This window comes from Salminus brasiliensis, chromosome 4 (assembly GCF_030463535.1).
Source record: "Salminus brasiliensis chromosome 4, fSalBra1.hap2, whole genome shotgun sequence".
Lineage (NCBI taxonomy): Eukaryota > Metazoa > Chordata > Actinopteri > Characiformes > Bryconidae > Salminus > Salminus brasiliensis.
This window is the reverse complement of record NC_132881.1, coordinates 45,506,244-45,519,433: the sequence shown is the minus strand read 5'-3', so window position 1 is coordinate 45,519,433 and position 13,190 is coordinate 45,506,244. Positions and strand designations below refer to the sequence as shown.

At 43.7% G+C, this 13,190-nt stretch overlaps 1 protein-coding gene across 1 annotated transcript in view; it reads right to left on the bottom strand.

Annotated features, from left to right (window-relative positions):
* Positions 1 to 455: 455 nt before the first annotated feature.
* The window catches only part of fam193a (family with sequence similarity 193 member A), a 37,862-nt gene continuing 25,127 nt past the window's right edge, over positions 456 to 13,190 (bottom strand). The window contains exons 15-23 of the mRNA XM_072678563.1: positions 11,957 to 12,223; positions 10,283 to 10,523; positions 9,474 to 9,758; positions 7,348 to 7,630; positions 5,597 to 5,783; positions 4,570 to 4,803; positions 3,353 to 4,214; positions 1,752 to 1,833; positions 456 to 1,637 (exon numbers count right to left, since the gene is read on the bottom strand). Coding sequence (XP_072534664.1) covers positions 1,544 to 1,637; positions 1,752 to 1,833; positions 3,353 to 4,214; positions 4,570 to 4,803; positions 5,597 to 5,783; positions 7,348 to 7,630; positions 9,474 to 9,758; positions 10,283 to 10,523; positions 11,957 to 12,223 — 2,535 coding nt within the window. The 3' untranslated portion in view covers positions 456 to 1,543. The remainder of the gene's footprint in view (positions 1,638 to 1,751; positions 1,834 to 3,352; positions 4,215 to 4,569; positions 4,804 to 5,596; positions 5,784 to 7,347; positions 7,631 to 9,473; positions 9,759 to 10,282; positions 10,524 to 11,956; positions 12,224 to 13,190) is intronic.

Sequence of the window (13,190 nt, the reverse complement as noted above, 5' to 3'; positions counted from 1 at the left end):
CACCCCCCAGCCCTCATTCTGATGGTAGATGTGAACATTCCCTGAAGCTGCTGCCTCACTGCTGCCAGACAATTGGCTGATATGATAAACAAGAAGCAACAATAATAAACAAACGGTAACTACGTAACCATCAGCTACCAGAGCCCAAAGGAGCATAACTGGCCTTGCCTTGTGATGCTGGCTAGGACAGGTGTCTCCTAGCTGATGCCTCGGAGCTCAGTACCCAGTGTGTTGGTTGCCCATGATGTTGCATTTAGGCTGTTGGCTGGCTGGGCATGGGTCAGTCCTCGCCCTCCTGATTTGGCATCATTACTGAACATCAATGTCCAGTATCCCAATTCGGACACTGTATTTTACCCTAGAAACTATTCGTCTTCAGTATTTCAACAGCATGTTTATGGGGTTAATCTGAGACACAGCTCCGTACCTGTGAAATAAACACACCCGACACAAAGTCCTGCCATTCTACTGTATTTCCATCTTTCAAAAAAGAAAGACAAGATTTTAATATTACTTAACAATATGTTAAAAAGTAGCCAGTCAGGCTTCAGTGTTAATACAATATACACTCTATAACAGATTGATAGTGTGAGTATTGTTCTTTTCTTTCAATTTGATTCTGAAAGTATTCTGATATAAGCTGGCTACAAGTTGAAAAAGAAAAAAAAAACAAAAAAAAAAAAACAAAAAAAGAACAGAAAAAAAACAAAGAAAGAAAAAAAAAAAACTGTAACTTTTAACACTTTACTGAACAATTGTTAAATGGAACTGAAAACCCCAATGAGAACAATCGGTCAAGTATTCGCCATCTTCTTGGTGTGGACCAAGCGGCCAGTGGGAGGGAGCTGAAGCAGACTAGTCCCGGTCCCTTCTCTTCTAACTGTAATGAAGTGCAATGCTAGGAGCAAGAGTGTTTGAAGCCACAATTACTGGGAATAAAACATTTTTTTTTCTTTTTCACTTTTGAACAATTTCAGTTTCATTTTTTTCTTTTTCCACAAGGCCTTCTTCTTCCAAACGCATATTAAGCTTTTTGACAACTGGGAAGGCCAGGAGAAACCCAGTGTGCGGCGTAGGCCGGAGAGAAATGCCCAACTCGCAGACAAGAAAAGCACACGCCAAAACTTTTTTTTTTTTTTTTTTTTTTTTAAAAAGGAGAAAAAAGGAAACAAAAATTGAGGAACATTTCCGTGATGTTTTTCCTGTCTTTGTTGTTCTTTTTTTTTTTTCTTTTTTCCTCCCTAAGTACTGCAAGAATATAAGCCGAGTTCGGGTTCTCCGTAGGAACCACACAGCAACAAGGACGAGGCAAGGCAGCGTGGGTTATGGAGGCCAGAGGAGCAGCTGGGGCATAGCAGCACTGGGTCAGCAGTCAGCCTGGTGAGAGAGGAGAGGGTGACGGGGGAGAGAAGGAAGGAGAGAGAGAGAGAGAACAGAGAGAGAGAACAGAGAGAGAGAGAGAGAACAGAGAGAGAGAGAGAGAGAGAGAGGGATTGGGGATTGCTGATTGATTCCTGCCAGTCTCTTCAAGGGAAGCCCCTTTTTAGTGGGCAGCAAACGTCGCCTTTTTCAAGCTAAAGTTGGACCAGTTGATGGACAGCCTCTGCCTTGTCTGTCGGGCAGAGTCCAAGCAGAACCTGTGGAGGAATGGACAGAGAGGACGTTTTACCAAAGGGAGTGGGGGGGGGGGGGGCAGCAAACAACAACAGCCAAGTTAATACAAGTAAAAGGAGATCTGGGACAAACTGCACCTTTTAAAATATTCCACCTCGCGCTCGGTCTCGTCCATATCAACGCTGTCAAGGTCGATGTCCTTAGGCAGAAACACGTCATCTGAAACATACACAACAGAGTTTACTTCTGAATAAATAATCAGCACTGAACAAATCCACCTTAAACGACAACATGCATGTCCGCTAATTCAGTCTACAGCACCTGAGCCCCGCCCATTCTCACTCCACTTATAGGAGTTGTATAGGAGGTGTTTCAGCTTGGACCTCTTTTCTAATGTAGCACATAACAGAGCAGACAATAGGAAGGAGAGTGTGCACACTTGGTAATATTTTGCTGAAACTAGACCCTAATAAAAGCTTTATAGGTTTATTAGTAAGGCCATCAGCTTAACCTATATGCACAGAAGTATTGGGACACCTACAGGATTTATAAGCTCCCATTCTAAATGTATAGGCATTAATATGGAGCTGGTCCAAGCTTCAACAGCAGCAGCAGTGTTGGAGACTTTTCTGCACTATGCTCTGAGCTCTGCACTTGGCACTGACCCCACTCTGTAACATACAAAGCTGTTCAGCCCGGACTGCTTGAGAGTTTTGACTGTCGGTAGTGTGTTGTGTATGTGTGTGTGTGTGTACATACATATATATATATATATATATATATATATATATATATATATATATATATATATATATATATATATAAAGCAAAACAGAAATAATAGTAATAATAATTATAATAATAATGACATAATTTGCTTAGTAGTCCACTGGCAGTGCCGCCTGGCTCGCTCCAGTGTAAAGCTAAGCTACAAAGTGCCCATCACCTCTTCCTGTACCAGACCTATCCAATGTTCTCCAGTTCTCTTCTGAAGGTGTAGGAAACTGTCCTCACAACACCCTGGTTTTATCTGGAGTTCCTCTAAAACTATTAAGAAAGCTCTATGTTTCTGTGTTAAGTGTCTTGTAAATGCTGTTTGATTGATTGATTGATTGTGTCTTGGGTAAATGCTGTTTGATTGATGCAGTTTACAATTTACAAACTTTATCTGTAAAAAAGCAAAGCTCACATTTTTTCCACTGCTAGAGACCCGCTGGACATTAACCAATTACTTTAGTTTTTTAATCATTTCCTTTGTTTTTCTGGGTTCTTTTTCCATCCCATAAAGACTCTTAACAGTTTGCTCGAGCTCGAACAGCTTACCTTTGTCACTGGACCTTGTGCCAATACTAACTAGAAAAATGGGGTGTTAAGATTTTGACCAGTAGTGTAAGTGTTTTAGGTCAACTTCAAGTGACAAAAAAAATAAATTAAATATGACAAAAAAGAAAAGAAAGTGTGTGGCCTTTAGAGGTTATTACACTGTCCAAAAAGGGAAAAAGGTCACATGAGTGTGGGAGGGTGAGGAGTAGGAGGGGATATTTTACAAAGAACACCTTGAAGAACTGAAAAAACTTTAAAATGCTCATCCACTCTATTTACAAGACAACAAAAGAGCAAACAAAGTAGCCCAGAATAAACACAGTTAAACCTTCTGGACATTGTAAGGCCCGTTCCCCCGGGGCTGCTTCTCAATCTGGCCTACAGATCAGCGAGTGTGCCTTTAACCAGTGCTCACCTATAGAATTATTCATCTTGTCTGCTTTCTTCTTCTTGTTCTTTTTGGCTTTGCCTTTGGGTTGGGGGGACTCGGCTGGCCCGGCTTTACCGTTCTGCTGAGGCGCCTCCACAGACGGAGGCTCGATTACGGGGGAATTTCTCTCCTCTTTCACTCCGTTCTGCTGCCTCTTCCCACCATTCCTCTCCTCCTTCTTGGCTTCAGTGTGCTGCTCCTCAGAAGCCTTGGGCTTGGCCCTGGTTTCTGTGTAAACTCCATTTGTGTTGGCTGCTTTGGGAGCGGGCTCTGGAGCTCGTAGGGTCTCGAGGGGCTTCTTGCCGACCTCTGCGTTGGTTTTGGAGGTGGTGTTGGGCTGCTGTCTGGATTTGGCCCTGTTGTTTGCGGGTTCTGGGTGAGGCAACGTGCCATTCTGGAGAACCGGGGGTTCGGTGGGCTTGTCTTTGCTGCTCTTTGGGCTTTGCTGCGGTGATTGGCTGATCTTGACTGGGCTCTGCAATTCTGGCTCCAGGCGAGGCTCCTTAGGGGCGAGGTGGATGAGGCCGTGCAGCAGCTGCGTTTTGCCGTTCTGCATGTTCTCTAGAACGTTCTGTGCGGTCTGACGCAGCGGCTGGGGGTTGTTAGTGGGGGTGGGCGCAGGGGAAGGTGCTTCGGGCTTGGCGGCCGTCGTAGCTGCGGCTTCTTTGGACTTGTTTTCCTTCTTCTTCTTCTTGGCGGAGCGAAGTTGCTGCATCTCTTTCAGCCGCAGCAGCTCCTGCTTCAGCGCCTCCTCCTCTTCCTCTCGCCGCCTCCGCTCCTCCTCGAGCAGCTGCTGCTGCATCTCTCGCTCCCGCGCCTCCGCCTCCAGACGGGCTTTCTCCTCCAGCTGGAAATCACAAGCACACCCAAAGACATACTGTCTCGATCACATTGCAGGATAAAGGAAACCCAATATATTTAGCCTGAACTTCCAGTAAAATCCTCTAGAAGATGATGAGAATTCAAAACTTTTGGCACCACGTCAGTTGGTATTTAATAAAAGATTTGATCAGATCAAGTCTGCATATAATCCATCTTTTCAGGACATTACATAATGTAATTAAATATATAATTACATAATTAGTGCTTTTCCCCCAGTTAAATAGTGGCGTAAATTACCAGTTACAACACCAATGCCTCCAAGGGCTGAAGCTGGCAGAGATCAGCACTACGTGCCCAAACTAAACAACAGGTGGGTTTACCTTCTTCTGTTTGTGGCGGGCCCGTTTGGCTGCTTTGGCGCTGCTGGCTGGTTTGTTATCAGCACTGTTGATGAACTGCAGTAAGTCCTCCACCTTGCGGTGGTCCTCCACACCGTCCCTCTCCAGCACCAGCTCCTCCTTTTTCGGCTGCTGCTCTTCCTTGCGTTTGGTGAGCCGTAGCCGAAGCTTCTCCCGCATCTCTGCATAGTTCCTGCTAGTGGGGGCTGCAGGGGGCTACAAGCCACAAGATAACACGCAGCCAGGATTAGTTGCTCCTCAAGGCAGTCAATAAGTAAGCTTTAAGCATCAGGAAGGTACCCAAAGACTATTTTATTAGTTGCATGTTTACTGGGTTGGTAGTTTATGTGTACTTAGCAGAGGCAAATGATCTGTTCCACAGTCATAAGCTAAATATCATGCGTTCTTAATATAACATTTTTATATTGCGATATTCACCGACTGACCACTTTATTAAACTTATATCCTCCATTATTCACCTCTACTGACCATACAGGAGCACTGTGTAGTTCTATAATACCAGATTGTAACCATCTGTTTCTCTGCATACTTTGGGCGGTGGGTCATTCTCAGCACTGCAGTGACACGGACATAGCGCTGGCCACTGTTGGCTGGATATTTCTGGTTGGTGGACTTTCCTCAGTCCAGCCGCTCTGCTGGGTCTGATACACGCTAACACCACCACCATGTCAGTCAGTTTCACTGCAGTGCTGAGAATGACCCACCACTCAAATGCTACCTGCTCTGTGCTGGTCAGTCCTGAGGGCTTCTGACCATTAAAAAAAACAAACAGAGTGAAAGGAGGCTGATAACAGAGTCTGCAGAGAAACAGATGGATACAGTCTGGACTTATAGAACTACAGAGTGCTCCTGTATGGCAAATGCAGACAAGGAGGTGGTATTAATGTTATGGCTGATCTATATATATATATATATATATATATATATATATATATATATATATATATATATATATATATATATGGTGTGACATGGCAAGTTTCCTCACCCCTCCATGGCCGAAGAATTCACAGTAGCAGCAGTCACAGTATTTTCCTTCCTTCTGATTGGTGGAGGTGGAGGTGGAGGAGCTATGTTCAGAGCAGCTGTCCTCGTCCGGACTCTCCTCACCTTCATACGCTTGGTGCTCATAGGCCCCGCCCCCTTCACAGCGATGACCCTCACAGTCTGGATCACTGCAACACAAAACACCGTCCCGTCACTGGATCACAACCTGTTCAGCATTGCACCATAACACCTCATTCGAGCTCTCAGCCTTGATTTCCAGACAGTCGTATAAGCTGGACTGTAATGAGGAACCGCAGCCACTGTACAACATGTAAAACGGCTGCATAGCTAAAGTCGCATGGCTGCTCTATACCATTTATTGAGATGCTCTGTTCTGAATGTTCTGACCCGGTACTGCCAGCCCTGCTAATGCTGTACATTCTCACCTCACTGCAGAGCTGTGCATACATGACTGTTTACCTACATGGACTTTCACATTCCCTCCAGCTCTTAATCCACTGTTGTTGTTGGTCTATTTTATTCCTGCTGTTCTGTTATTTGTTCTGCTATCCGGTGTCGTGAACAGAGGAGGATGGGTTCCCCTTTCGAGTCGCGATTCCTCTCGATCTGAGGAACTTTTTCCTTGCCACTGTTGCCCTTCGCTCGCTCAAAAGAGGCTTGAACCCGGATCTCTGCAAAGCTGCTTTGTTATAGTGCTATATAAATAAATCTTAATTGAACTGGTTGCTATGGAGTCGTTTTAGTGGTTGCTATTAGGGCTTCAGAATTGATCATTTCAGCGTTGTCATCGAAATGTGGTCACACTGCAGGACATGCAGTCATGTAAGACAATTTAATTAGATGTTATAACGTTTTTGCTGGTTGATGAAATTCACACTGTTTAAATTGTACAGGATTTATCTACCAGAGTCAGAGAATACCAGCCTAATATTATTATTTTACTCCAGTCTTGGATACACAGAGGGCATTATCAATACTGGATCGTTTACATTTATGGCATTTAGCAGATGCTCTTATCCAGAAGTGCCTCACTCCAGAATAACCTCAGCTAGTTTAAATAGACTAATAATTCAAAGATCCTCTAATCTTAGACTCTACTAAACACAAGTCAGTAAGGAGACCATAATACTCTACTCTTCACCCAAGTCCTCTCAGAAGAGGAGGGTCTTCAGTCTGGGTTTGAAGACAGCGAGCGTTGGACTCTGCTGTTCGGACACCCAGGGGAAGTTTTCTGTCCACCACTTCGATGCAGGACAGAAAACTGCCTGGCTGCTTGTCTTCCGTGGATTTTAAGGGATGGCGGGTCGAGCCCCGTATTTCTTAACATCGCAATATAGACAGCAGAAAAAGTCAAGTTCAATATTGTGCAGCTCTAGTTGCTATGATGTTGCTAGGTGACCACTATGGTATCACAGGTGTGATATTCAGCATTCGGCGCTCAAGCTGCCATCCTCTGGCTTCCATTACAATACAAGCACAGTCTGAGTCGCAGGGTCTTCCAATCTCAGTTGCATGCTACAGTTGCATCAGACAGAGATAACATAAAATTAGCTTAGCTGAATTAGCTGCAAACCCATTGCTCTTTGACCTGGTTTCTGAAATAATCCAAACAAAAGACCAGACAAAAAGACAAAGGTCCTCCCAAACAACAACAGCATAGTTGTCCTCCAGCAGTGAACAGCAAATCCGATTAAGCAAAAGTGAAATGACCCCACCTTGTGACTCACTAACCTGCACACGCTGTTGGGTCCGCTGACCGGGCCTTCGGCTGGAGCAGGGGGCTGCTCCCCAGTGGACAGGCACAGACCCTGGTGGGCCTCCAAGAAGCCTGGGGCTGGAGTTACAGTCTTTGGGAAGGGCTGAGTGCCCATGCTGGGTAGGTGTGTGTTTGGGGCAGCGGGGTGAGAGGGGCCATTAAGAGGGGGCAAGGAGGCCAGGCCAGTGGGGCTATTCCTAGGTGCAACAGGGCTGGATTGTATATGGTCCTCTTTTACTATATTGTGAAACACTTCACCTGGGGAGGGGGTCGGGGGAGAACAACAACAAAAGAGATGTGAGAAAACATTATTTATATATTATATTATATAATAAACATAATATATATATATATATATATATATATATATATATATATATATATATATATATAAATAAATAATCAAGCATCTAGAACTGTTAACACTGCTCCAAACATGTATGATCACAAAGAATCAGAATACCTGATAACAGCATTTATATTATTAATACTATTGTTATTATTAGGGGTGTAAATCTCCCAAACGATTTTTTTTTTATCACAACTCTTTAAGAAATGGTTCAAAGCATCATGAATACTCAAATTGGATAATTTAATTAAATATTATGGCAAAGAATACAAATCTGTCAGCTCAGGACAGTGCAGGGTAATATTTATTTAATTAAGTTTATGTTAGGTAGGGGTGTAACAGTAGACAGGTGTTACAGTTCCGTTAACACCATACGGTTCAAGTTTGCTATATCTGGAGGAAAGAAAAAACAAAAAACAAACAAAAAAACAAATAAATAAAAAACAAATGCATTAGACTATGTTTCTTTTCTTTTTTTGTATGTTTCTTCTTTTTTTTTTTTTTTTTGCTTACATTTCATGCACCAGATTGAGCTATACTCGCTAACTTGCTAACAGCTTACATCATAGGGCAGGCTTTTATGCCAAGACCCACTTGTGTCCTAAGTTTACTCAGTAAATTGTTTTTTTTTGTTTATTTTTAATACATCAATTAATAAAACAGGCTCAGAGTGGCAAAGCGGTCTTATGCGCTACCACTACGGCCTGGGGGGGTGGGGGGGTTGAGCCGTGTCGTTTCAGTCAGGGAGAGTCAGGGAGAGCACAACTGGCCGTGCTCTTTCTGGGTAGGCAGATGGTGCTCTCTACCCTTATCACTCTTAAGCGGTGTTGGCCGGAGCAGGCGAACACCGCCTAGCTGGTGCAATGAACTGCCTTCCACAGAGCGCGTCGACTGCCTGGCAACACGACACTGACCGCACTTGGAAAAGAGTGTGCATGTACCGGGGATATGCATGTTAAACCCTCACCCTCCAAGTGTCGGGAGCATTGCTAGTGCTAGGGAGAGCTATGAAGAGGTGGGTTAACTGGCAGCACCAGACAAACAATCAACAAATTAACTGAAATTAAATAAATAAATAATGGCTTTTTGTTCCGTGTTCAGCTGTAATCTTTAGTATAATCACATTAATACAGTTCAGTAATATTACGCACGTCATGTTTTAACCTGTTCTGAGCGGTGATGCCAGCTACAGGGCCGTTTCTCTTTCAGCACAAATGAAAGGCTGTTGTTCAATGGTAGAGTGAGCATCACACAACACACTCTCTCTCCCTTACTATCAGCATTAGTTTCACTGGTGTGTTACTGGGAAATAACCAGTCACCGTAGACAAAGGGGGATTATTTTTATATAGGATTCCAACAGCAGGGAGATCACAGCATGCTGCAAACTGGGACTTTTCCCGTGCACAGCAACCGCTGCTGACAGAAGACAACGTGGCAACGTGTTTTTCAGGTGGGACTCACGTTCACCAGTCTTCGCACAAACCTATAGGCTACAGGTACCATGGTGTTTTGGTATGAATACACAGACTGTTACACCCCCAATTTCGGCCAAAAAAAAAGTAAACAAATTATCGAGAGCCCAAATTTAGTGCAGTTCAAATTTACGTCACAATCTTTAGATGGCTTTTTGGATTTTACACCCCTAATTACTACAGCAAATCATTAAAATGACGCTAGGCAAGCGCAACATTAACAACTGGCCTTGACTCTGGCCTCTAGTGACCCAATGGCGTCTGGCTACCCTCTTTACCTAGCGAGGCGGGTCTTTTAGATGAAACGTGGATGTGATTATTACTTGACTGGACAGTGGTGGCGGTACTGGAGACTGAGGAAATGGCCGAAGAAGTGACCATCACGACTTCGCTGGCCTCCATGAAGGCATCTTGGTAGTTGAATAGACACTTCTTCTTAGAGCCGTTCTTTTTCTCCTTGCCATCAGGAAGAGGGAGCGAGGAGGAGCCGGTGGTGGGGGAGGCGGGGTCTAAGCCTGAGGAGAGGAGGGGAACGTCGGGAAGAGGCGGACCTAGCATGTCACCTTGGTAACAAAAGAAGAGGATGGAGTGGTTATTTTCATTTCATATAATAATGTTTTCGATCTACACTATAATACATTTATTTATTTGCTTTATTTATTTTAACATGTATTAACTACTTCCACTCTCTTATTAAAAGAAAGTAAAATAATAAGACAAATGGGGATTATGGGGATAACTAAATCATTTTTACCTTGCTGTCAAAAGCATTTCTGTACACCGTGCATGTTTGTTTATTTACTGTATCTGATATTAACACGTTTGGAGAGTAGATTCACCGGGAATTTGCCTTCTCAGCATATTTTGGGGAATTAGTGAGGTACAGGCAGCCAATAACAGACTTTTCTGCTTTGGTGGGAGTGTCAAAATTCAACGGTAGATGTCCACCGCTGAGTTACAGATGCAGCAAACCTGAATTCTGACCACTAGGGGGCGCACTAACCATGTACAATTTAGCAGTATAATGTAGAAAAGAGTTTTCTAGCAATTTTAAAACAATGAATTCTGTGGTTAAAGGGAAAGTCACCGGGAAGCGGCTCCTGCAGCAGCACACTGGGGTTCCAGTTTTTCATCATGTGCGTGTCCCATAGGTTCTCGAATTTGAGCGAGGGGCAGGGCAGAGAGCCGTTCCAGTCTCCCGTTCCGCCGAAACAACTCTGGTATACATGTTCCGGTAGGGCCGGGCTGAACACCTGCTGCTGCTGCTGTTGTTGCTGCTGCTGCTGCTTCCCACCTGCATGGTTAGACGTTGGAGCTGGCGGAAGAGTCTAAAACACACACACACACACACAAACACACACACACACACAAAGATATTATTTCATCATCAAAGGAGGTGGAGTTACTGAGGCTGCAGAACTGCACGTCAACCTCTAGGGGGTGCAACAGCAATTACTTTAACTACTTTAAGGCCCTGCCACTATGATCCGAGGATCGCCGGTTCGAATCCAAGGCACAGGAGGCTGCTGGTGTTAGCTGGCGTGTCGGAGCCGGAGAGTCACGCACCATGTTGCATTATGGGCAGAGGCTGGCTTCGCATATGTCAGAGGAGACATGCTGGTCTTCCCTCTCCTAGCGTTAGGTGCACTGCTAGTGAGGAGGGCAGTTCACAAGAACGGGGATTGTGGTAACTGGCCTTCCAAATTGGGTAGGGGGACAAATTAGAAATATGTATAATAATAATAATATACAGCTCTGGAAATACAGCTCTTTTCTAAAATGTTCTCATATATGAATTTGCAGACTATGAGTGGCGTAAGGTCACCCAACAGCAGTGTGAAAGACTAGTGGAGAGCCGGCCAAGACATGAGATTGTGTGTGTCAAGGCTGTGATTGGCAGTCAAGGTTATTTCACCATAGTGATTTCTGAATGCTCTCAAAGTTGATATTAGTACTGTATTTAAATCTGAATAATAACTTATTTGCATAATAATTATTATAATAATTTATAATATGCATAATTTGAGCAGTTGTTTTTGAGCAGTTATCATTTCTGTAAATAAATGCTGTAAATAGTAATAATTTTATTTGGAATTTAGAGGAAATGTTTATAAATAATAAATGTGTAGAGGTCCATGGTTTATGATATACACTGCAAATGTTCATTTCCCTTAAACACACTGCCTATAAATAGTAAAACCAGATAAACTTATCATGTAGGGTGGTCTCTTAATTTTTTCTGGAGATATATATATACACGCACAAACACACACACACATATAGCTCTGGGAAAAATGAAGAGACAGAGCTATATGTGTTTGTGTGTATGTGTATATATATATCTATATATATAAATAAAAGAAACTGCTACTGCTACTTTACTTTCATAATTAGTCACAAGTCTTATTATAAGGGACTGAATAATAAACCCTAAATTTAGGAAGATAAAAGTCCTAGTCGTATAATAATAACCATAGACCGTCCAGCTCAGATTAGTAGATGCGATGGACATTTATGGCATTCATTTATAGAAAAGTGACGTTTTTATTAAATAAGGAATCGGTCCAAAGAAACAGAGAAAGGGACCTGCCCAGTAAGAAGTGAAATACTGTGCGTGAGCTAAAGGCCGATTTCAGAGAAGTGAGCAAGGCACGAGGTTGAGACACTGATGCAATACACCCCCTGCTGTCGAGGACAGGATAACGCAACAAGAACAGCAGAAAGTATCTGTACAAGTAGCGTCTCCATGACTGTATCTGACCTTGTTGTGAGTGAGGGGAGGGCTGGAGTACAGTGTGGGCAGCAGTGGGCGAGGCAGTTGGGACAGGTTGTGCAGGGGCAGGTGGCCGTGTATGTGGGGGTAGAGGTGAAGTGCTGGGTGGGCTGCAGTCTTCTCAGAAAAGAACTGGTGGGTCCCTGTGTGCAGACGGCCAGGGGGAAGAGCAGCCGTGCCGAGTCCCGCTGTGCTGCCGTCCCCACTGCCCTGGTTACAGACGTGACACTCACACGGGTGCTGCACCTGTTCTACCTGAAACCACCAGAGAACCACACAAACAACATTTCTACTAATTAATAAACAGGTATTAATTAATTAAGCCTTTCAATACAGATAATTCACTCTAATCCAGCCCTTGTAAATCAGAGGTGTGGGATAAGTTGTTTATTGGTCCCATTTTATACTGAACCAATGTGATTTTAGTGTGTATACATAATAATCCAGCCCCACAGTTAAGATCAGACGAGCTGCTGATTAACGGATTCAGTATCAGTTTCTATAATCAGACTTTCTGGACTGACTGATTTAGTTTAGTCAAGACTTTTCTTTAAATGATTGTTTTATAGGGTTTAATATCTGATAATCCAGTCTGACTCTCCTCCCTGACCAATCAGCTCCCAGCTCCTTTACAACACTGCAGTCTGATCACCTCCTGTGTGTGTGTGTAGTGGTGGTACACACTCTGGACTGATATCTGTGGTTGTTGGTCTACTGGTGTGTAATAACTGGTTTATAGTGGGTGAATGTGCTGTGTGTGAGATTTGGGTTTCTATGGCGTGCAAGTGTGTGTGTGTGTGTGTGTGTGTGTGTGTGTGTGTGTGTATTAGCATTAGCGTTAGCCTCCAGTCAGTTCTGAATGAGTTATTCAGTGCTGGTTTGAAAAGAGAAAGGCGAGCGGTTCAATGAGAGCTTCAGATATCTAGGTATGTTTTCATGTTATTATTATGGCGCCATAAAGACACCAGATGGCGCTCTAAGCACTGTAGATAAAACAAAGAACATTTACATTTACATTTACGGCATTTAGCAGACGCTCTTATCCAGAGCGACTTACAAGGTTACTCGTATTACAGGTGGGTCAGTGTAGTGTTAGGAGTCTTGCCCAAGGACTCTTATTGGTGTAGCGCAGCATAGTCACCCAGACCGGGAATCGAACCCCAGTCTCCCACATGGCGTGTGTGTGACAGGTAGTGGTGTTATCTGTTGCGCCACACCAACC